The sequence below is a fragment of the Aotus nancymaae genome, unplaced genomic scaffold, assembly GCF_030222135.1.
Source record: "Aotus nancymaae isolate 86718 unplaced genomic scaffold, 86718_ANA_hifiasm-v0.15.2.pri h1tg000038l, whole genome shotgun sequence".
In the NCBI taxonomy this organism is placed as follows: Eukaryota; Metazoa; Chordata; class Mammalia; order Primates; family Aotidae; genus Aotus; species Aotus nancymaae.
This window is the reverse complement of record NW_026988452.1, coordinates 4,667,091-4,691,195: the sequence shown is the minus strand read 5'-3', so window position 1 is coordinate 4,691,195 and position 24,105 is coordinate 4,667,091. Positions and strand designations below refer to the sequence as shown.

The 24,105-nt window shown below is 44.3% G+C and overlaps 1 protein-coding gene across 3 annotated transcripts in view; it reads right to left on the bottom strand.

The window, feature by feature from the left end:
* SCN10A (sodium voltage-gated channel alpha subunit 10) overlaps positions 1–24,105 on the bottom strand; it is a 94,399-nt gene that overhangs the window by 39,196 nt on the left and 31,098 nt on the right. For 2 of the 3 annotated variants that reach the window (XM_012455649.2, XM_012455650.2), the window contains exons 5-13: positions 21,358–21,449; positions 19,032–19,223; positions 18,521–18,587; positions 14,612–14,753; positions 14,269–14,466; positions 13,365–13,535; positions 9,770–10,057; positions 8,443–8,554; positions 771–1,009 (exon numbers count right to left, since the gene is read on the bottom strand). In XM_012455649.2, coding sequence (XP_012311072.2) covers positions 771–1,009; positions 8,443–8,554; positions 9,770–10,057; positions 13,365–13,535; positions 14,269–14,466; positions 14,612–14,753; positions 18,521–18,587; positions 19,032–19,223; positions 21,358–21,449 — 1,501 coding nt within the window. The remainder of the gene's footprint in view (positions 1–770; positions 1,010–8,442; positions 8,555–9,769; positions 10,058–13,364; positions 13,536–14,268; positions 14,467–14,611; positions 14,754–18,520; positions 18,588–19,031; positions 19,224–21,357; positions 21,450–24,105) is intronic. The other variant, XM_012455651.2, reaches the window with a different exon arrangement.

The following is a 24,105-nucleotide window of genomic DNA, read 5'->3' as shown; positions in this document are numbered from 1 at the left end:
GAGATAATCCATGAGAAGCAGCTGAGTATTATTACTATCCCTGTGGGGCGGGGAGGGGGCAAGGTTGGAGCGCTTGCTCTCCCTCTGAGTCAGACACTTTATTCAGCATATAGTGAAATCCAGGATGGACTGTATCTTGTTAAGGGTAAATCATACCAGCCAATGATGGAGGGAAATTTAAAGTAGCATCACGTCTAAACTTGACGCCGGAGAAAAGTTCCGACTTCCTGACGGTTTTGTTACAACAGCCACCCTGCTTCCATGCTCCCGCCCTCCCACTGCCTTCCCCTTCCCTCCCCCACTCTTTTTCTCCTTAAGTGACAGCACTGAAAATCGTGGCTACTGTTAATTGCAGTCATAAAAGTAATTATGTTGGAAGGAAATTGACAAGTTCAAAGATTGTCTTTAGATGAAAAAGTGACATTTATCCTCATTTCAAGGTAAAGGCAGCTGAGATCTGGAGAATTCAGTGGCTGCCCTGTGTTCTGTAAAGGGCAGCTGGCTGCCTCTGGCTCCAGGCTCTCTTGGTCTACTTTCCTGTTCTTTTTCATCCCAAAGCCATTCACACCAGCTCAGCCTGGGTCCTCCCACACTTGACCTCCTGAACCTGGTGTCCACATGTGTCCCGCACTGCTGCTCTGCTGTCAGCTAACTAGCTCAACACACTAACCAATAAGGGCATGCCCCACCCCACCCGAACCACACCCTGCTCCCACCCCCACCCCTGCCCCGGCCATACCAGTGAGGACAGTGCCAGCCAGAGCACTCACAATGTTGCCTATGTAAAGCATGGCTTCGAAGGTAGAGCTCATGCCATGGTACTCCATGGCCATGAAGACGGTGTTCACCACGATGCACAAGGTGATGGTGAGCTCTGCAAAGGGGTCCGTCACAAGCCCAAAGAGAATTGTCTTGAGCTTCACCCACATGGGGCAGCAATCCCAGATCAGATACTTCTGAGCCAACCTGGTCAAGCAGGGCGGGCACCTCTGTTCAGACTCCTCGAGTTCTGCATTACAGGTGTGGTCAATGACAGCTGTTAGCCATATGTCACCTTGGACCCCAATTCTGTGGTCATCCCCTAGACCTTGTTGTAACTAATAACTACCACCTCCAAAATCCTGACTTCAGCACCTGCCACCCCCCCAACCCGGTGTTCATTTCCTATATTTTGAACTCCTTTAGTCTTGTAACTCCAATTAATCTCTGCCCCATCCAGTCCTTGGAACCACTGACATTACATATTTTTACTGCCCATCACCTATATCATGTCCTTACTTCTCAACTTACCCAGCTTAGATTTCACATCCATCTCTCTGACTACTCCCTTGCAGGCATCCTCAATTCCTTTGCCCCTCTCCTCCTTCACTGCACTTGCCTGGCAAAACCTGAACTCCAGATAGACCCAATTTGCAGACTACTCTGCATTTGCACCCAACCAGCTGGACCTGGCTGGAAAAAATATACAACTGTGCTTACTGGTCCTCCTAGAGATCCGTGAGCCCAGCCTTGCCCTGTGCAGAAATCTGGCTGTGTTTCTGTATTATATTCCACTCCTTCAGTCTTCCAGATGACTGTTTCTCACTTCCTCTTCCCTGCCTCTAACCTCCAGCTCTTCTTTCTACTCCTCACTCTGTTAAGAGCTCCCTTTTGTTTCACTCAGAATATAGAATAGCTCACAAAAGAACTTCCCCTTTTTCCCACCACTAAACCTCTGGCATATCCCAAGTGCACCCGGTCTTCTGCCCTTGTGCCCCACACAGTGCGGGCCCTTTCCTCTCCCACCTGCTCAAGGCCTGCGTCATCCCTCTCCTTTCCAGACCCTCTCCCTTCCGGACCATTCCCATCAGCACATAAACACGCTTTAATTATCTCGCAGCTTTGAAAAAGTCCCCCAGGATCCCATGCTCTCCTTCATTACTGCTTCCTTAACAGCAAAATTCCTCGTAAGAGTTTTCTACACTTAACCTTCTACACCTCCTTACCTCTTTTTTTCTCTGCAGCCCCTGGAATCTGACTTCCACTGCTTCCAAATTCAAATCCTCAGCTTCCAGTTCTCATCGTACTCTCACAGCATTTGACAGAATTTACATTGTTCTCTTTGAAACCAGTGTTCGTTTGCTCTGGGGGCTGTGTCGTCTCTTGTTTTTCCTCCCTATCGGTGACTATTTCTTTTCACTTTCTGTTTCTGTCTCCCTCTTCCTTTCCTGCTTGTAAATGTTGGAGAACTCGAGCATTCTCACCTTAGCCCCTCTGTTTTTTTGAACCTAAAAAGCCATCTTCACGCCGATTCCCACCAAATTACGTGTCCAGTTTCTGATCCCTTCCTGAACACTAGGCTCATCTCTCTGGCTGCCTCCATTAAATTCCCATGTGGATGTGTAATTGTGGCTACCTCGATGGCTTTAGGTTTATCTAGATATTTTGCAGCAAGACATGCATCTTGTATAGATACCAGCCCATGTGGGCAAAGAAAGATGAGGTCCGTTGTTTGTAATAATGATAGAAAACAACAACTGATCAAGTATAATACATTGTGAAAAAGGATGAGGCAGACTTATTTGTGGTGAAGTAGAAAAATATATATGTGTAATGTGTGCATGTGCGTGTATGTGATTATATATGCACAGAACATTGCTTGAAGAATATAAGATAAACTGGAGCTGGTGTGGGGGAGGTGTGCACCAGGAGTCTGGGGAGCAGAAAGGGTATATAGTGGGAAGGAGACAGAGCTGTCATGCATACACATTTGCAGTGTTTAGACTTTTTTTTACTATTTGCATTTGAAAAATGGGTTTGAGAAATAATTGCATGTCCCCAAATTTTGCTAACAGTGCTTTATCCTGATAGGTAATTTAAAAATTTATATGTAGTCAAAATTTATCAGTAGTATTTTAATTTGTCACTGCAAGGCTTGGAAAATACCTTCTCCATGTTTTTTTCTTTCTTTTGTAGATTCACTTTTTTCACTTAAAACTTTGGTGCATTTGAAATTATTTTGGATAGAGTAATATAATGATCTGGTTTATTTTTTCCTATCTCTGGTTATTTATATCAGTATCACTTATTGAATAATTTCTCCTTTTCCAAAGATTTGAAATGTGATTTTTGTCATGTTATTGCCATTTATGTTCATATGTTTTTATATACACATGTCCATTTTTCTTCCACAGATCAGACTATTTTCACTGTCATGCTGTTTTAATCACTGACTGTGGATTTTAGAAACTACAGATGTCAAAACTGGCAAAGCATTGTTCTCTAAAGAAGTTAGCACATCCTGGGACCAAAATCAACAATGCCTGGTTGGAACAAAAGCAAGAGTTTCCCTGGACCTATTTTGGCACTAAAAAGAAGCACAGGAAGTAGTGATGAATGAGGACACTTTAGAGGTGCCATTTTGGCAGGAAGCAGCCGCCTGTGAGGCATGATGGGAAAAGAGAGGCAGCTTTGCAGGCAGCCGTGACATTGACACGGAGGCTAAAAGTAGCTACTTGCCAGCTTAAAACATGATGATGGCTCCCCCTCAAAAGGATCTCATATAAAAAGCTGATCCAGAAAGAACTTCGTTCCCTTCATCCTGTTACACTTAGGGAGGTTCCCCTTCCTCCTGTTAACATCAGTGTCTCCACTTGTGCATCCTCTCCTGCCACTGCAGGAGTCTGTTGAATAGTCCCTCTCCTCCCTGAATCTTCAGTCTCTCCTATTCTCCCAGATCCTTTCCATTAGCATGCAAATATGCTCAAAACAAACAAACCAACCTTCCCCCAACACAAAAAACCAAAAATCTTCTTTCAATTCGACCTACTCCCTAGTGCCATCTTACTAACTCCTCTCCCTCACAGGCAAACTTCTTGAAAACAGCTGTCTGTACACAATATCAACATTTCTTCACCTCTCATTCGTTCTTCAAGCCCCTTCAATATGCCTACCCTCCTACTGCACGAATCCTCTTTTGCTTAGATCACCAAAGACACCCACGTGACTAAAGTCCCTGGGCCTTTTCAGGGCTTCATTTTACCTGAACTTTCCACCTCTGTTGGTCTTTCTAGTCTTCCTGAAGAAATTTTTACTCTTGGGTCTGCATTGTATTCTTCTAGGTCTTCTCCTATTTCTGTACCTTCCTTCTCAGTCACGTCTGCTGGGTCTCTCTCTTCTGCTTAACCACTAAACATTAGTTTTTCAGAACTCTGTCCTAGGCCTTCTTCTCTTCTTACTTCAACCATTCTGTGTTATCTTATCCACTTGCATCTTTTCAAAATTACCACCTACATGCAAACTGCTTTCAAATATATATATGTATCTAGGCCATCTTTGCCATCTAACTTCTAGACCCATATATCATAAAGCCAACTTCCTACTGAACATCCCTACCTAGATGTTTCAAGGGAACCTGAAACCCAATTATGTCCCACACTCAACTCATGATCTTCTCCTTTCATCTTTCCCCAGGGAAGCCCCCTTCTCCCCCTGAAATGCTCCCTTTAATAAGTTATTGCACCAGCATATCTTTAGGCACTTATAACAGAACCATATGCATCATCAAGTCCTGAATCTTATATGAATTAGATAGCTCTCACATCCTTCCATCTCCCATTATCCCCACTGACACTGCCCCAGACTTCAAGCACTGCCATCTTGCACCCCTTTTCCTCCTAAGTGGTTTCCCTGACAACATACTTCCCCCCTTAATTTCATTATCTACAAGTATCCAGAGTAACTTTTATAAAATGCAAATGTGACTTCCCTGCCTCCATTCCTTTAATGGCACCCCACTCCTCTTAGCATGAAGTCCCATATTCTTAATGTGGTCTAGGAGGTTCTTGGGATCTGGCCCCAACTCATCCTTCTAGCCTCATTTTGAGTTCTCCTGGTTCTCTAGGTTACAGCTACATTAGGCTTTTTCATTCCTTCAAATGTTATTCTCTCTTCTGCTTTGCAGTCTTTTAAGCCTGGAATAATTCCCTGACTCCAGGCTAACCTTACCATATTTCACTTGGTATCCTGCACTTCATCTTTAAGACACTCAGCGCTCCAGTAATAGCTTGTTTCATATCCTTCTACCCCCACTAAACATGAGGGCAGAGACTCAACTGTGCTCACTGCTGTGACCCAGCTTCTGGGATTCTGGCTTGGACAATTGTCAAATCTCAGCTTGCATGCCAACCATAGATGGTTCACATGTTTTCAGTTAAGTTAACTGTCAAGCTCCTGTTGGTTTGGGTCAAACTTTCTTAAGCACAATCCCTCTTAAAGAGGTGGCCTTTGTAAGTCCTATTGTGACTGTGGCAGCGCAAAGCATCCTTCAGGTATCTCATGTATATAATGAATATAACATCCAACCAGAGAAGATGATGTGTCCTATCCTCAGAAAACTTTGACCTCTTCGATTTCACCTAAGGTTTCTTCTCCCCAGATTTTCTTTAAAACGTCATTGTTTCTCTGGCCTCTCTTACCCTACTCTCACAGCATCTTCCTTGAGGGGAAGTCTGTCCTACCCCAAGATATTTGACTATTACTTATTTTTCTCCTTTTTATCAGTTCACACTGTTATAAATTAGCATCACCCTCCCAAATATCAACTTTGTGCATGCACTTCTCTTCTAGGTAATGGAGATCAGGCTGTGAGCAAAACAGATACATCTCTGCCCTCATGGATTTTACAACCTAGTGAATAATCATAGCCAAACGTGATGAGTATTTATTAAATGCCAGTCATGGTTCTAAGCATTCTGCTTGCCCTAACTCGTTTAATCCTCACAAAACTCTACAAGATAAGTATATTCTCACTATTTTACAGGCTAGAAATCTGAGGCACAGAGAGCTTACTGAAGCTCCAGGGTCACCGTTTACCATAAACGGCAGAGCTGGGATGCAAACCCAGGCAGCCGGGCTCCAGAGCAGTGTTCTAACTGCTACCCTCTGCTGCCTCTCATTCATCCTATGACTTTGTTTGGTCTTCCCTAGCAAGGTTTGCCTTGGACTCCTACTCTCCACCTTCTCTGCTCTCTCTGTGCCTGGGGACGGTGGCCTGTACAAAATGCATTGCCCTCACCCTCTGGTGCTGCCCAGGTTTGGTTAATGGGAGGCATAGGAAGGATGTGTTTGGGACGCACATTTTGCTCGTTCCTGTCTCATTCTTGCAGAATGCATTGTGCTTGCTGTTCGTGTCTGCAAACTTTCTCCTCAGGTTCTTACATAGCTGACGACTTTGTTTAATGCAGATTTCTGTTCTTCTTGGAGGACGCTCTCCATCTCCTTCCCTACTTGTTTTTTTCTCCTACTTCTTATCACTGGCTGAATATCTATTCATGTTCATCTTTTGTGTCCCCTTCCCTGTCCACCACTGAATCCCAGCAAAGCCACACACACAACAGGGGCTCAACAAATGCTTGTTGATAAGTGAATAAATGAAAGGAGAGAGAAGGAGGAAGCTTAACAGTTTTGGAGAATAAATGAAAAAACAAACTGTTTGTATTTAATGTTTGCTGTTTGATGACTGATGGCAAAACCAAAACCAAAACCAGAAAAAACCAAGAAACCTATCTGACCAAGAAAACAATTGTGGGACTAGCAGCCTGGTGAAATTCTATGCCATGAAAAATGTTAGAAGTGCAGACAGTATTACAATGAACAGTGATATTAAATAATTATCAATGAGAAAAAATATTAGCGAGTCTATACACATTGTTGTTGAGAATGGATACACATTTCTCAAAGCACACACTCGGGTATGCAAGAAATGTAACTCAGTTGAATTCAGTTTATGCTTCAAGTTCTCACCATGGGCAATGTCTTTTGTTAAGTCAATGTTGGATACTATTTCAATATCTGAGTCTGTGTCTAAGTTTTGTAGGGCTCAAGCCTGGTGGAGGGTGAGCTGGTCCTTTGTCATTGCTAGCATATTTTGCCTGAGTTGTAGTTCCCATCTGGTCCCTGGTGGGAGAGTCCAAGAAGATGGCTCTTCTCTCTCTAGATTCTCTCTGTGGGTCTCACTCATCTTTTTCCATAGCCTTCACTGGGGGCTACATCATCACCCAGCTCCTCTCTGCCATTCTGGAGCCACAGGATTTTCTCTGAGGCTGCTTCAGGCCTTCTCTAACCTAAGGTTGACCTAAGCTAAGGTTGTCTTTTCCCAGATTTTCTTAAAATCATCGTTTCTCCAGACTATCTTACTCTACTCTCACAGTATCTTCCTTGAGTGGAAGTCTATCCTACCCCAGGATATCTGACTATTCCTTATTTTCTTCCTTTTTATCAGTTCACACCACTACAAGTCAGCATCACACCCCAGATATCACCTTTGTGCATGCACGGCTCTTCTAGGTAACGGAGATCCAGCTGTGAGCAAAACAGATACATCTCTGCACATCTGGTATATTACTGGCAGTTCTACTCTACAGTTTCTGTGCATGTGATTCTCTCTCTAAGGCTTGCCACCTCTGGCTTCACCTAGAAATTAAGGCACATATTGGTTCTGTTTTTAAATCCCTCAAACTTTATTATTATTATTATTATTTTTTGATTTCTGGTGCCCACCACTTCTTCCCCTCAAATTAGGATTCAGCCTAGGGCTGTGAGGAAAGCACACAGGACTTCTTCTTAGGAGCACAGTGGCATTCAAGTTCCCTTACAACTCCTCTAGCCCGGGTCAGTTTAATTTGTCTAGGGGAGTAAGATAACTGGAAATGACTAAGGTTGCATTATCCATACCCTGAGACAAAAAAAAAAAAAAGAAAAGAAAAGGCTAGATTAGAACAGACCTCCTGCTCAGGGTTAGGGAGATGCAATCATGCTCTGTGGCAATGTGTGTGGATAGGTGGCCATGACCATTACCACTCTCTTCCTCTACTCCTTGTCTTGGAACTTAGACACATCCCTGGTGAGACTGAATGGATTCCCACTTGACTGGTAGAATTTTAAATTAACAAGGACTTAGTTAAACTGATTGATTAATGGTCTTAAATTGTCTTCCAATATTCAGCATAATGGGGGCTTGAAAAAGAAATTAAGTTACAGCTGTGTAAGTTACAACCATGAAAAATATAATTTTGAAACCATGAAAAGGATAATTTTGCCATGTTGGAAAATTAAAGATGGTTAAATTTCTTGCACACCTGAGAGCTGGCCTGAAATTCTCTGATGCCTGCCAGATCACCTTTAAAAATCTAGTTTTGTGATGCATGCAAAGCAGATGCTAATTTGAACAAGAGACAAGCTAGGATATTTTATTCATCAAATTGTTTTGCTTTTGAAAAATTATGCATATAAAAAACCACATTGATAAAAGATGGTGGGGCCTAGGGCAAAAGAAAGAGGAGTGTTTGGAATCCCAGTACACAGAGATGGATGCTTTGACACGGGTTACAGGCATTGCTTCTGCCACTCACATGGGAATTCATCACGGCACAGTGGATGAACAACGCAATGAGCAACACTTACCCTCAAGGACGGAGGTTATGATGCTGACAACACTCATTGCCCTTTGGGCTCGGAAAGGTTCATCTAAGTATTCTGCTGACAAGAAAGTCTTCTTCTGTCCTGCATCAAATGCCTGCTGAAACACAGAGTCAGGACACTCCCTTAACCTGATGTCTTCATGGTAAAGATGGAACATTCAGCCTCTTATTGGCCAGTCTCATATAGTCATGTGTCACTTAATGATAGGGATATGTTCTGAGAAATGTATCATTAGGTGATTTCATCATTCTGTGAATATCCTACGGTGTATTTACACAAACAAATGCTATAGCCTTATATAAATCTAGGAAAAATAGTGTGGCCTATTGCTCCTAGGCTACAAATCTGTACAGCATATTATTGTTGAATACTGTAATTATAAACAGTTAATAAACACAAAGTTGGCCGGACGCGGTGGCTCACGCCTGTAATCCCAGCACTTTGGGAGGCCGAGGCGGGCAGATCATGAGGTCAGGAGATCGAGACCATCCTGGCCAACATGGTGAAACCCCGTCTCTACTAAAAATACAAAAAATTAGCCGGGTGTGGTGAAACGCATCTGTCTACTTGGGAGGCTGAGACAGGAGAATTGCTTGAACCTGGGAGGTGGAGGTTGCAGTGAGCAAATTGCTCTGTATCCCTAGCTAGCCAGAGAGGGCAAATGAAAAACACTAGAAACATCATTACTGAAACTGGAGGGAGGACTCGAATTAACTCACACCTCCTAGTCCAGTGAGGAATCCCTCACTTGCCATTACACTCTGCGATTATTCTATTAAAGAGTGCTAGCCAGCTAGTCACTCTTGCCTAATTTGTGCATTTTGGCAAATTATTTCTTCTGTGAGTAAAGCAAGGAATACTCTGCTCCTGTTGAGATCTGTCCTGAGAAGCTCCCAGAATTTCTCTGGGTTCCATTTGCCCAGCCTAAAGGAGTGTGCACAGAGCCATAGGCAGGAAAAGACGGTCCTTCAGTTTTTCTCATACCTGTCCAGGAAGAAAGCAGGCCTATCACAGAGGCAGCGATGTTGAGTGGGGACAGAGAAACACTGAGAGGAAATGGGGTCAAATGGAAAATAATTTGCATCACTGTACTGCAGAGTAAGCCAGGAAACCTGTTTGACCTCAGGCCAACTCGGTCTCTCTCTCTCTCTGGGTCTCACCTTCTATGTCCGTCAAAAGGGAGTAGAATGGGGAGGCATTGGACAGGATGATGGCTAAAGATCCCTTCCATTGGTGACACTCAGGCTTCTTGGCCCAAGGCTTCTAGTTGGAAGACAGCCTGGGGGAGTCTGAAGATTCACAAACTCACCGAGACTTCCACAGCTCCAGGGGCAAGCTCACTAGTGGGCAGCGGGGGGTGTTCATCTTCTCCGTGCCTGGAGTCAGGGTTGCTGGGTTGTGGGCTTCTAGGGAGGGGGCCTTGCTGGCCAGCACCCCCACCCAGCAGCAGGGAGCCCCGATGGCTTTCGCGGTCTCCAGGAAAGGCTCCATCATCTGTGACTCCCTCGGGGAGTGAGGTATCTCGGCCGGGGAACCGGAAATGGAACACGCTGCCGTGGCTGGTCCGGCGTCTTCCAGAGGCGAGGCCTAGAAAAGACTGGGCATTGCCCCGAAGGAGCAGAAAGGCTGGCAGCTGGTCCTCTGGCAAATCTAGAGCCCAACACTTTCCTCCACCTACTCCCATTTCCCTGCCCCTATTTTTATGACCTTTCAGTAGCTAAATAAAGGCACAAATGTAAGGCACAAATTCTAGAAATGCGTGGTGAGGGAACAAGAAAAAAAGGAGATTCTAGACAGACTGGGGGAAAGACCAGGAGGGAGGAGAGATTACAGGGTACCGATGCTCAGCAAATAGGTCATCATGGCCAGGAACATGTTAGAGGAAACCTTGTCACCTCGGTAGGTCAGCTGTTTGCCAACCTTTGGCCACAGCGCTAGACAAAGCTGTCTGAAGTTCCCTTTTCCATATGCAAAGTTGTGACCTGAGGAGACTTCCATGCACACCAGTACTGGAACGTCCTTGGTAAGTGGTTGTTGAATAAACGAGTGCACTTCATTGTCTGAAAATTAGGTTGTACAGTTCATCAGTTCCAGTCTGTATGAGTGTGAGTTTGTGTTGCAAAGGAGGAGACAAGAGCTGTACAGTGTAATGAGCTTCCAGGATCCCTCGAGGCAAGCTTTGAACAGTCAACAATGGAGAGATTGAAGGAGAGTTGCAGCCTAATTTCCTGGAAGAATAATGTCATTCCTCCCAATCAATAAACATTTCCCATCAAAATCTTTTACTGAGGGAACTGTGTGGCTTAAAGTTGCCAGAGAAAAGAGCTAATTCATAAGCCCAGAGCCCTCAGAGAGTTAGTGTGCTGGGTTAGGTAGTTCCCATGGCCATAGTGAAACTTGACCATAACTGACCATACTTTCCGTCCTCAGGTGGTCTATAGTACATCCGCAGTCTAAACATTGACTTCATACCGAATTCTGATCATACTGATTTATTCCACTCACCTTCCTTACTTCCTTTTGTTTACTAAACTACTAAAATGGAGAATCTTGCCAGTTGGGGTCCTCCTAACTAATCAATCCTCTCATCTCACAGAACTGGTGTTTCCTCTCTTGATAATTTGAAGCCCAATCTTGTTAAGTAACCATTATTAAAAGCCCAGTATTATAAACAGAATACTATGCCTGTAGTGCATACCCAAGGACTCATAAAGAACTCATAATATGCAAAAGTCCTTCCCATTTTTTAAGCAAATGAGAAAAATTGACAAATCCATATTAAAGAAGGGAATTACTACATTATTTGCGCTTGAGCACTAAGCAAACAATGAAGAAACTGAGAAGAAAATTTTGGTTGTGTATTTGACAGCAGTGTCTCCACGGCCATGAGTTATTTTAGAATTAAGCTTTTTGACAAATGGTGGGCAATGTCTTCTGAGTACAAGCATTAGAATTGCTTTAAGAATTCATCCTCTAAGCAGGCCAACTGGTCTGTAATTTTCCACGAAACCCCTCCTGGGTCACTCCTATATATTCTTCTATTTCATTTCTGTTGGTTAGAAAATGGCTTTATATAAAAACTGTGTAAGGTCTGTTTACCAGATGAATATACCTGGGAATGGAAGAAAAGAGTGTGCTTTCCTGAATGGCTCCAATCAATCAGTTAGCATTAAAGAAGTACTCAAATGGTTCCTCCCTGGCTTTCCACATACATGTTGTTCTTTCTGCTTGAAAAATACTTCTTCCCAGATTCTCTAAAGTCTTCAATTACTGGAAGAATCTCTACATGCTATTTGCAGTTGGCCCCAATTATCCCCTCCTCCAGGAAGCCTTTTCTGATACCTGTCTAAGCCGCATAAGAGTGGATGTTTCTTCTTCTATTCTCAAAATACTATGTATGTGTCTCTAACACACTATTTAGCATATGGCTGTGTTTATATCTGCCTCCTCCACCCAAATGGAAATCCTTGGGGAAGAGAGCATTTTCTAGTCATATCTTTATACCAAGAATCTAACATTGTTGAATGAACAAGTTGAAGTTCCTCTTTTTTCCCTTTGAAAGTAAGTATCACTGGAGAGACAAGCACACATACCAATTATTGGACATCCAGGTGCTAATTTGTGTGGGGCTGACAGAATAGGGGAAATTAAAGCCCAATTCAGAGTGTCATTGACATTTCCATGGAAGCTGTGATTCATCCTGTTCTGTGATTGCCAGAGCCCTAGTCAAATCCCTTTGAAACATTGTCTGAACTGTGCCCCATGTATGCCAGGTGCTGCTCAAAAGAGGCAAAGCAAGGAAGAGGAGGGCACAGAGGCAGATAAATGCTGAAGTGTGGGTGTGTCATGAGATCGGTGTGCATGCAAGTGTGTCTGTGTTTGTATATGCACACACAAATCTGAGGGTTGGAGAGATGGTATTGCAAAAAAGTAAAAACCCTTTGGTTTAGCACAGGGAAAGAGATTGAGAGGAAAGTGAGAGGCAGAAAGCATAAAAAGTAGCCATGCCGATCCCCTTTTCTACACTGTTAGCGTGGAACCATCCTCCCACACAGCCGATGTTTTCTGTCAGTCCTAGGGAAAGGGCATATTTGGGGTACAAGGACTTTCAAGGGGCAGGAAGGTGGTGGGAGGAAGCGTGGTGAGGAAAGTTGCGGTGCAAATTTTAGAGGGGGAGGCGGAAAGTTATTATTAGGGGAACAAAATTGCTACAGGGTCTGAGGTGAGGTGCTGAAGCCATTCCCAGGCTGGACTGTGTCACAGAGATGGGTGCTGGGACCTTTTCTGCTAACAACAGGTGACAGCTTGAATTGCAGGACCTTAGGAAGGAGGTCAGAAATTATACCCAATAATTATGAAAACTGTGATGTTCTAATTAAAAAAATAACCAAGTAAAAAATAAAAACCACCTTAACACATCAGAAAAAAATAAAAAGGTGTGTGAAGGATCTCGGCACCATGGACAGAGAGCCTTGAGCTCTAGACTGCAGCTCAGAGCATCAGAAGGAAGCTGACCTTTCAGGTCCACAGACACTTATGACAGGCATGTTCAATACAGGCTTTCCACCTTTCCTACAAACCTGGGTCTTTCCTCCAGGGTCCCCATCTTGGAATCACCACCCATTTGATTGCCCAATCCTGAAACCTAGGAGTCAAAGTGGACTCCGCTTTCCCTTTTCCACAGTCCACAATCCCAATCTTGTTAATCCCCTCCCCTAAAATGTCCTTACAGTTAATTCCTTTTTCCCATCTATAATTCTCTCCTAGTTTAGCATATCCTTGGATCCTTCCAAGCTCTGTGCCTCCAGCTCTTTCTCTGCCACAAACCTCTTCCCACTCCAACCCATTGTCCATGGCAGCTGCAGTGGTGGGTAATCTTTAGAGCACAAACCCGAGCCCCTTACCATCCTGCGCTGGTTGTAAGGATCAGAGTGGGGTGATTTGTTGTCTTCTGTGGAGCCCTCTGACACCCTTGGCTTTATTCTGTGCCTTCTCTCACTGGCATTTTTTGAGGCTAAAGGTGATCCATTGTGGGAGTGGAGAGAAGTTGTGTCAATCCCCAGTGCTGCCAGCACCTGCGAAGAGGAACAGCAGCTGTAGTCAATAGTATTTGCTTGGATTTAGCATAAATGTGTCCCCCAGACATGGGGTGCCACGGGGGTGAGAGATCTGAAACAGAGAAACTCAAGGGTTAGGACCTGGGTGGTGGTGGGATTAGGCCATGGCAGGTACAGACACCTCTGGATCACCCCCCACTCATTCATGGGCCACTCTGCTGGTGCCCCACCCAGGTCCCTTTCACCAGGTCAGCACACCTGTCCCTATCTGCTTGAGTGGCAGTGGCCAGAGGCTCAAACTTACAGTACTCTGCAAAAAATCTCTTTTGGCTGCCTGCTTCTGGGATAGGTATGGAGAGGGTACAAAAAGCTGGCACCCTTGCCTCAAGGTAGGGCTAACTATGGTACAGGTCATGCCCCAGAGTTCCCTATGGGATCAGGCTGAAGCTGGTCTCTAGCTGAGAACACTCCTTGCTTAGTTCCACCCTCTGCTGCATTCTGTTTTCCTTCACTAGCTTTCACCTGAGAGCACTCCCTTAATAGATCAGTTACACAAGAATCCTCACTTAGGTTCTTCTTTGAGAAAACCTGACCTGATATGGTCTGGTTTCTCCTATAGTTCCTATAGGAGGAAGATGATTCCTCCTATAGTTCCCTAGATGGCAGCCCTAATTGAAGTGGCTAGTCCAGAACTCTATCCAAGAATGGACAATCTGCAACCTTCTTCACAAAGCTTCCACTCCTCACAAACCTCCTGCTCCTTCCGGAGCAGCTCGAGGGCCTCCTGGAACTTCTTCTCCTTTGCTTCAATTTCATCAATGGTTGCCTGGTTCTGCTCCTCATATGCCATGGTGACCACAGCCAAGATCAAGTTGACCAGGTAGAAAGATCCCAGGAAGATTACGAGCACGAAAAAGACCATATAGATTTTCCCAGAAGCCCTCAGGGTCTGCAGATTCAAGGGAAAGAAAAGAAACCTGTACCCATAGTGCACGGATGCCCGAGTTTAAGTCATGTCCTCCAGGGAAAGCACAACCATGCAGCTGACCCACCAGCCTCCAACCAAGTCTGTGTGGGGACATGCAGCTCAGTACCTGCTGGTAGAGGCGTTCCCAGGAATCCTGTGTCATGAGGCGGAACAGTGAGAGGAAAGCCCAGGCAAAGGAATCAAAGCTGGTGTAGTTAAAATCCGGGTTGTCATAAGTTTTAAGGCAGATATAACCATCAGGGCAGTGGCTGCAGCAAGAACAGAGAAGGTCATCCCCTGCTTTTGGGGACAAGGCAGCCCAGGGCTGCAAGACGACCACAGAGTTTGATGCTAGAGATCAGAGTTCAAGGTCTCGTCTTCCTCTTATAAACAGGATGATGTTGGACACTTGGTCTGTTTAGGTCTCAGTTTCTGTTATCCATAAAATGGGGATGCTAATACTTTCCTTCAGAATTCCACACACAGGGGAGTGGCCTGGGAAGGCAGCTGACTGCCCAGACACGATACCATAGGCCCTCTGCCAGTTCACGCCAGGGAAGGGAGAATCAGTAGCAATCATCAGACTTAGAACCCGAGCCTGTTGGCATCACCTGCAGAGTTGTCTATCAAAGGAGGTCTCATATGATCCAAGTTCACTGATTAATTATATATAATAATGGAAATAACACTTTCCACTTACTGAGCGCTTTCCGTGTTCCTCTCTCTCCCACTAAGTGCTTCGCAAACACTGTAATTTAATCATTCAATATTCTTTCTTTACAGATAAGGGAGCTGGGGGTCAGAAAGAAGTCAGTTGCCTAAAACCACACAGGTGTCATGTATTTATTAAAAGGAGTGATGTAACTGTCAAGTAGCCCAATACTTGAGTCAGCCTAGCCTCCTCCTGAAGGTGGCCTATGAAGGAAGACCAAATTGAAAATGACTGCCTGGTGAGTATTGGGGTAGGAGTGCTGAACACCTTCCTCTCTCTCACAATACGAGGATGAGTTGATATCAAGAAGTATCTGTCAGCTCAGGGAGTGTAAAGTGCTCTCATCCACCCTAGTGGAGATGGCCTGATCAATGAAGCAGGAATGCCTCACTTGAAGTTTGGAATTCTTAAAAAAATTTTTTTTCTTTTTTCCTTTTTTATTTACCTGCACTCTTTGCAAATACATGGAATTCTTTTACTCCCAGGATTTCTCCATGAACACCAACCTCTGGAGCTCTCCTTATCTTAGACATCCATGTGAACAACCCATATCATGAATTAGAGCTCTGACAACTTAATTCTAATCAGTTCCAATTCTGTCTCCACCTGGATTGAAGATTGCAAGTTCTCTGGCTTTGTATACCCACATTTAAAGGCAGGCTCTCGGTTTGGTCTCCCAAGGGGCTAAGCAAGCCATTACCTGTAGGTTTCCTAATTAATGCTGAGGGCAGCCTTATTTCTGTGTCTTCTGTAGAAACCCACTATATATAGCCACTATATATCAACAGCTCACCTCTCTGAAGATTAAATGAGATCATTTTACAGTGTCTTGCACTTCTGCATAGTAATTTTTTTTTTTTTTTTTGAGACAGAGTCTTGCTCCGTTGCCAGGCGCCAGGCTGGAGTGCTGTGGTGTGACCTCTGCCTCCCGGGTTCAAGCAGTTCTCCTGCCTCAGTCTCCCGAGTAACTGGGACTACAGGCGCATGCCACTACACCCAGCTAATTTTTGTATTTTTAGTAGAGATGAGGTTTCACCATGTTGGCCAGGATGGTCTTGATCTCTTGACCTCGTGATCCACCCGCCTTGGCCTCCCACATAGTAAATATTGTACATAAAATGCAAAGGAAAATTCCTACTGTTTTTAACCTTGGAAGCTAGTGAAAGGATACACTGGAATAATATATGTGGAAGAACACTGAAAATTACCGGCTATTTTTGGGTATCAGTTTTCTGCCTTGAGACCCCTGACCTTCCTCTCACAGTGACATTGCTTAATGTGGGCTTTTCCTGAGGGCTCTGGCTACTCTGCAGAGGACCCAGGTTGAGCTTTCACAGCAAGCCCCTGCAGGGCTCACTCTGCCCATTGTCCTGAGCTGGCCTCTCTCTCCCATCCCAGGCTGGTCCACTCCCCCACTGCCTGGCTGGGACCTGCCAAGCAGCAGGCCTGGCCTCTCTGGGAGCTGAGCTGTGGAGGTGTGTAGTTGGACCCCACAACTTTACCACAATAAGGACTTGAGCTACTCTGGAGCCACAGCCTTGAGAAATGTCATTATTTAGACAGAAGAAGGGTGCTGAGGGGGCTCTTGGTTTACATTTAAGTCAAAGGCAAATGAAAACTGATGTCAGAACAACTCTCCCGTGAGCCAAAGAACCAAATGCCAGGTGCATTTGAGAAAGAAGAGGCCAAGGAACCTGATGTTGACCAAATACTCCTGCTTGTTTCCAGTAGTCAGCTCTGAGATGGTTTTCCTAGTGAGCTGATGAAGGTGGAGCCCCATGCAGGCTCCAAATAGGTCCGCCCAGACAATATGGAGCCGTCAGCCTCTCAGGGAGTGGGGGCATTGTGAGCTCTGCTCTTCCAAGCTCTCAGTCATTGAGGTGGGTGAGGTGGGCCTTTTTGACCTTTTGCCTAAAGGCTTTCTACTACTGCCTTCCTCTAGGGGCTAAAGCAGCAGGCAGAGCTGAAGGGTCCTCATCCCTTAGCTTTGTCTCACATTCTGTTCTGCCACCTGGAATGGCCCTCACTCAAACTATCTTGTATTCACCCAGCCTGGAACATCCTACCTGCCCTCGAAAGCTCACCTCAAACACCACCTCCAGGAAGCCTTCCCGACTTTCTCCCTTGCCTCACACCACCAGCTCAGTGTTTCCCCAGCCCATGAAGCCTCTAGTAAAGAACTTGTTTTCCACAGAGTAGCATCTTTATGTCGATGCATGAGAAATTGCAAACTAGCAGCTTATAGGCTGGATTTGGCCCGCAAAAATATTTTGTTTGGCCCAAAAATATGGAGAGAGTTTTTGGAATAGGTAGCCAATGTTTATAGTTGGGAGATTTTATGTAAAAACCTAAATTTTGTATCTCTATTTTAAAAGTTGGAAGAGCTGGAAGCAATGAACCCACATTTCCACATGGCGACTAAAAGCTGGACTGAGCAGTGAGGCTGTCCCTTTAGAGAAGGCATGAACTCTCAGCTCCCAGGTTCCCACCTGGCCCACTCCAGTCATTTGTTGTTATGAATCTGGCCTCTTTAAGAATTTGAAATGGCAAAGTCTGATACATGTATTTCTTCCTCTGTTTGTGAGGATAATGTAGCTACAGAATGGAGTTAGCTGTGATGATTAAATGTAGAGCATTTGACAAAAATAATTATTGGTTCCTTCCCGGGGTAGATTGTTTATTAAAATGGCTACAGTTCTCCTCCCTGTGCATCCATACCCTTTCCAATGTCACTTTTCAGCTACTTTCATTGAATGATGGAGTCTATTTCTCTACCTCTTGGATCCGGACTGCCTGGGACTTGCTTTGGTAAATAGAATGTAAAAAAGGTACACTGTGTTCGTTCTAAGCCTAGGCCTGAAGAAGCCTTGCAAACTTGCACTGTTTCTCTGGAAACCCTGCCATGAGAACAGAACCAGGCTAACTTGCTTGGGGTGAGAGGCCACATGAGCAGAGACAGAACATCCTAGCCCAGGCATCTCCCAGTTAATCTGTCTGCTGTCTGAATAAACGAGAATGAGCCTAGTCAACTTAGTCAATGTCAGCCAATGCCCATTTGATCCCAGTCCAAAATGCTGATGCACAGAATCATGAATTAAATAAATTGTTGTTTTAATTAACAAAGTTTTGGAGTCATTTGTTACACAGCAAAAACTAACTCATACATTCCCTGCCCATGAGCTCTGGGATGGCAAAGGCCATGACTTTTTTATTTAAACATCTTTCCCAGGACCTGCAATCCCATCTGTGACCATAAAATGCCAAGGACAAGATGGAGGAAAAAATTGTTGGGCATTGGTGCTTTGTCATAAGTTGGGCACTCACCCTGCGTCAGATCCATTGCCACACAGTAAGGGATCAGAAGTGCCTGGCTTATTTATGAAGATATCTGCTAAAGAAAGGAAGAAAAGAAAGCCTCACAGATGGTTCTGAACCCTCCAACCCAAGCCCTGTGTGGTGAATGCAGCACTGTCAAGTCTTCCAAAGTGAGCTCCTTTGGCTACATGTACTCAGTGGGCATGCTGGGCCATGTGGAAGGTGTAAAGTCACATCTGAGAAGAGAAGAGCTGAGCAGTGACTTCGGCTCTCAATCTCCCCCAGCAGAGGTAGAATGACTTGTCTCTAGATTTATGGCTCATTTCCTTGCAAGAGGGATGCTGAACAACAGGAAACAGAGTACCCAAAAGTAAAACACAACCCAAGAGAAGCATTTTGGCAGGAAAAGGGAAACAAAATACATATCTATACGCACACACAGGGGCTCTACATCCCCTGTCTCTATATGGTACTGAGGCCCCCACCAGACCTTGGTCCCCATAGGAGAAACTCCACTCACATTTCCCGTGAGATGAGTAGTTGGTTGTCTCATTGACAGCCATGTCATTCTTGACACATTTGTTCTTGAGGTTGCCCTTGAAGAGTTGCAGCCCCACCAAGGCAAAGACACTTAGGCAGAAGATGGTGAGGATGGTCACGTCAGCCAGTTTCTTCACTGAGTGGATCAGGGCCCCCACAATGACCTTCAGCCCTGCGGGAAGATGACAGTGGTATGGCCGCATGAATGAGCTAGACTCAGAGTACTTCCTCATCTCTACATACAGGGGTGAAATATTCACACACTCCTGGGCAGTTCCAAGCTATTTCTCATCCGAAGCTTGATTTACTCTGAGAGGCAGGCAGGCAGGGACTATTGTTCTCATTACAAAGACGATGAAACTGAGACCCAGGCAATCTATTTTTTATGATCTTGAGGCTAATAAAATTCCTGACACTAGCAATTCAATTTAAATAATTTATGCTGAGTACTTATTTTTTTTTTTCCAGGCACTGTGCTAGGCATGAGGCTACTAACTTCACCCCAGTAATTTGGGATCTATCTTTCTGCATGCACATCTCAGTTCCGGGAGGCAGCTTGAGACTTGGGACACATGAACCTCACTCTGTGTGTGTGTGTGTGTGTGTGTGTGTGTGTGTGTGTGTGTGTGAGAGAGAGAGAGAGAGAGAGAGAGAGAGAGAGAGAGAGGTAGGGGGAGATGGAGATGCAAAGGAGATAGAATGAAACAAAAATAGAGAGACCAAGAGAAAGAAAAATACAGAGACACAGAGAAACAGAGAGGTGAGTTTAGCAACAGAGAGAGACTATGAGAAACACTGAGACAGTCATTGGGGCAGAAATAGAATTTGCGCCAAGCACAGCTGTCAGCAAAGAACGGGGCACTTGCTTGTTTAAGGAGGGATGATTTGTTTCTCTGGTAAGTAAAATCAACTTCTTTGGGAGAGCAGCTTCGCAGGTAGCAGAAAGAGCTCTAACCAGGGAAGCGATCTAGGATTTATTTTTGGCTAGTCATTTTGGTCAGCAAATAATCCACTGAGCGCTACATGTGTCAGTCCCTGGGCTGGGAGCTGAGTGATGGCTAAGGCAACAGCATGTCGAGTGCTGTTGTCTGACAATTGAGGAGAAAGTCCAGAGCATTAGTGAGCAGACGGGCACACAGGGGAGCAGCCCTGAACTGAAGTTCCAGGGGTGGGAATGGGGTGGGTGGAGTGTGAGGAAGGTGGGAAAAACCAGGGAGGAGGTAAAACCTTGGCAGAGCCCTGAGGAATGAGTGTGAGTTGAATAAAGAGAGGAGGAAGGATATCGTGGAGGAAGCGGCAGCAGAGTTGAAGGCTGGGAGGTGAGCAATGGTGTGGGTGTCTGTGGAGCCATAGGCGGATTCCAGAGCACGGGGAGAGGTGAGGAGAGGTGAGAGATGAGGCAGGAGAGGGAGTCTGAACAGGCCAGGTCTTGCAAAGAAGACTCAGGGTGTTCCCAGTTGAGAGCAAGCGAGAGAGATACTAAGGGGCAGGACCAGGGCTCTCTTCAAGAAGTGTGTCCAGTGGGAGTTGGCAGAGTTTCCAACCTCTCCCTGCGCAGCCAGACATGAAATGGTAAAAACACCCATTCACTCTAGAATGGGTGTTTCTGTTTACAGATGAGAGAATGAATGCTCGGGGGTGAGAGGAGAGAACCCTTCAGGCCACAAAGGGGAAGCGTTGAGTCCCATTTCAGAAAGTTTGCCTTGTCTCTGGCCTCCCCATCCTCACCATCAACCTCATGGGGGATGAGGAGTAGTCGCTGGGCTACTGGTGATAGTGGAGATCTTAGAGGCACCGTTCAATGAGCTTCAATGGAGCTCTACTTTGGTTCTGAGTTCTCAGTAATCAAGAATTAACTAATTCTTTTCTCCTCTGGGTGTCTAACGACAGGATTGTGGACCTATGGAAATAGTGAAGATACTGGGACTGCTTTCTCCCTTCCTCCCCATTTCCAAGTTTAATCCTTTAGCTCATGGTATAAATAAAAATTCAACTTGAGGGTCTTGCCTGAATCCCACAACCAGAACAGGAAGTGAGGGCATGCCCCTCCTGCTATGTATTGTTTGTGAAGCCATGTGGTATTGGGAAAAGCCTGGCCTAGGAGAGGTCACACTGCTTCTTACTAGTGAAGAGGCCTTGGGTTCATGCTTCCTATACTCCAGGCTTCAGTTGCTTTGTCTCTGAAGTGGAGACAATAGTCCTTGCCCTGGAACCTTACAGAGTTCTTGTGAAAATTAAAGAAGGGAGTTAGACTGTAAAAAATAACATATGCTCTGTGAATAAATGTGCTGGTTCAAGCAGCTCACCTGGGATCACAGAAACTGTTTTTAATGCTCTAAGAACTCTGAATGTCCGCAGGCCTGAGATCCCACGGAGATCTATTGCTGTGCCAACATATCTGTAGGACAAGAAGTGAGTCAGCATCTCTGCAAGCAAAGGTCCTCAGAATGCATGCCCCATAAATAAGGACAATTTGGGGTATCATGAGCCTGGATAGAAAGGATGCGGAACAGACACTTAGAATCTAGTGGTACTGCCATCTACAGACTGACGCTGATACTGATTTCACTACTGCAGCATCTTTCAGAGTGGACCCTTTGAGAAGATGCATTGCAATCTAGGCAACACTGTGCATGTGGATGGATCTTCAAACATGGGCATTTGACCAACCAGTCTCCGCAGGCACTGGTTTCTCAGGAGGAAACCTCTATGTCTGGGGAGTACAAGGCTGAGCCTTGTCTGACCCACTGTGACAGGCCAGCTATTATCTCAGATTTGAGGTCTTTGACTTTGCCTCATGGACATGGGACTAATCTTGGAAAGCAAGCACTGAAGCGGCACTCTATGGAAAGAAAATCCCAGGCCACACAATTTCAAATGAGGAAGCCGAACTGAGATGAGGAAACATCTTCAGAGTGTGAGCCTGGATATATCCATAAGCCCCACACGGACACACATGCAAATCTTTTTGTTTTATTTCAACAGTTTTAGGGGAACAGGTGGTTTTGGGTTGCATAAGTTCTTTATTTTTATTTCAATAGTTTTGGGGGAGCAGGTGGTGTTTGGTTGCACAGAATAGTTCTTTAGTGCTGATTTCTGAGATTTTGGTGCACCCATTACCTGAGCAGTGTATGCTATACCCAGTGTGTAGTCTCTTATCCCTTACCTTCCTCTCACCCTTTCCCACAAGTCCCCAAAGTCTATTATGTCACTCTTACGCCTCTGCATCCTCATAGCTTAGCTCCTGCTTATAAGTGAGAGCATACGATGCTTGGCTTTCCATTCCTGAATTACTTCACGTAGAATAATGGTCTCCAACTCCATCCAGCTTGTTGCAAATGCCATTATTTCATTCCTTTTTACAGCTGAGTGGTTTTCCCTGGGGTGTATACACCACATTTTCTTTATCTACTTGTTGGTTGATGGGCATTTGGGCTGGTTCCATATTTTTGCAGTTGCAAATTGTGCTGCTATAAACATGCACGTGCAATTGTCTTTTCATATAATGGTTTCTTTTCCTCTGGAAACCCAGTAGTGGGTTTGCTGGATCAAAGGGTAGTTCTGCTTTTAATTTTTTATGGAATCTTCATAACGTTTTCTGTAGTGGTTGTACTAGTTTACATTCCTACTGACAGTGTAAAAGTGTTCCTTTTCACCACATCCATGCCAACATCTATACTTTTTTGATTATGGCCATTCTTGCAGGAATAAGGTGGTATCTCATTGTGGTTTTAATTTGTGTTTCCCTGATAATTAATGATGTTGAGCATTTTTTCCCTGTTTGTTGGCCATTTGTATATCTTCTGCTGAGAACTGTCTATTCATGTCCTTTACCCACCTTTGGATTTTTTTTTTTCTTGCTGATTTGTTTGTGTTTCTTGTAGATTCTGGATATTAGTCTTTTGTTGGATGCATAGATTGCAAATATTTTCTCCCATCCTATGGGTTGTCTGTTTACTCAGAAGATTATTTCTCTTGCTCTGCAACAGCTTTTTAGTTTAATTACCTCCCATCCATTTATATTTGTTTTTGTTGGATTTGCTTTGGGTCATTGGTCCTGAACTTTCTGCCTAAGCCAATGTCTAGAAGAGTTTTTCCAATGTTATCTTCTTCCAATTGTTATGATTTCAGGTCTTAGATTTAAGTCTTTTATCCATCTTTAGTTGATTTTTGTATAAGGTGAGAGATGAAGATTCGGTTTCTTTCTTCTACATGTGGTTTGCTAATTATCCCAGTACCATTTGTTGAATAGAGTGTCCTTTCCTCTGTGTTTTTGTTTGCCTTGTCAAAGATCAGGTGGCTGTATTTGGCTTTATTTCTGAGTTCTTTATTCTGCTCCATTAGTTTGTATGCCTATTTTTATACCAGTTTCATGCTGTTTTGGTAACTATAACTTGTAGAATAGTTTGAAATCGGCTAATGCAATGCCTCCAGATTTGTTCTTCTTGCTTAGTCTTGCTTTGGCTATTTTGATTCTTTTTTTGTTCCATATGAATTTTAGGATTTTTTTTTCTATTTCAGTGAAGAATGATGATGGTACTTCAATGGTAATTGCACTGAATCTGTAGATTGCTTTTGGCAGTATGGTCATTTTCACAATATTGATTTTATCCATTCATAAGCATAAGCTGTGTTTCCATTTGTTTGTGTCATCTATGATTTATTTCAGCAGTGTTTTGTAGTTTTACTTATAGAAATCTTTCATCTTTTTGGTTAGGTATATTCCTAAGGCTTTTTTGCTTTATTTTTGTTTGCAGTTGTTGTAAAAGGGCTTGAGTTCTTGATTTGTTTCTCAGCTTGGTTAGTGGTGGTGTACAATAGTGCTACTGATTTGTACACGTTGTTTTTGTATCCTGAAACTTTACTGAATTCATTTATTAGATCTAGGAGCTTTTTGGATGAGTCTTTCGGGTTTCCTAGGCATATGATCGTATCATTGGTGAACAGCAACAGTTCAACTTCCCCTTTACTGATTTGGATTTCCTTTATTCCTCTTGTCTGATTGCTCTGGATAGGACTCCCAGTACTATGTTGGACAGAAGTGGTGAAAGTTG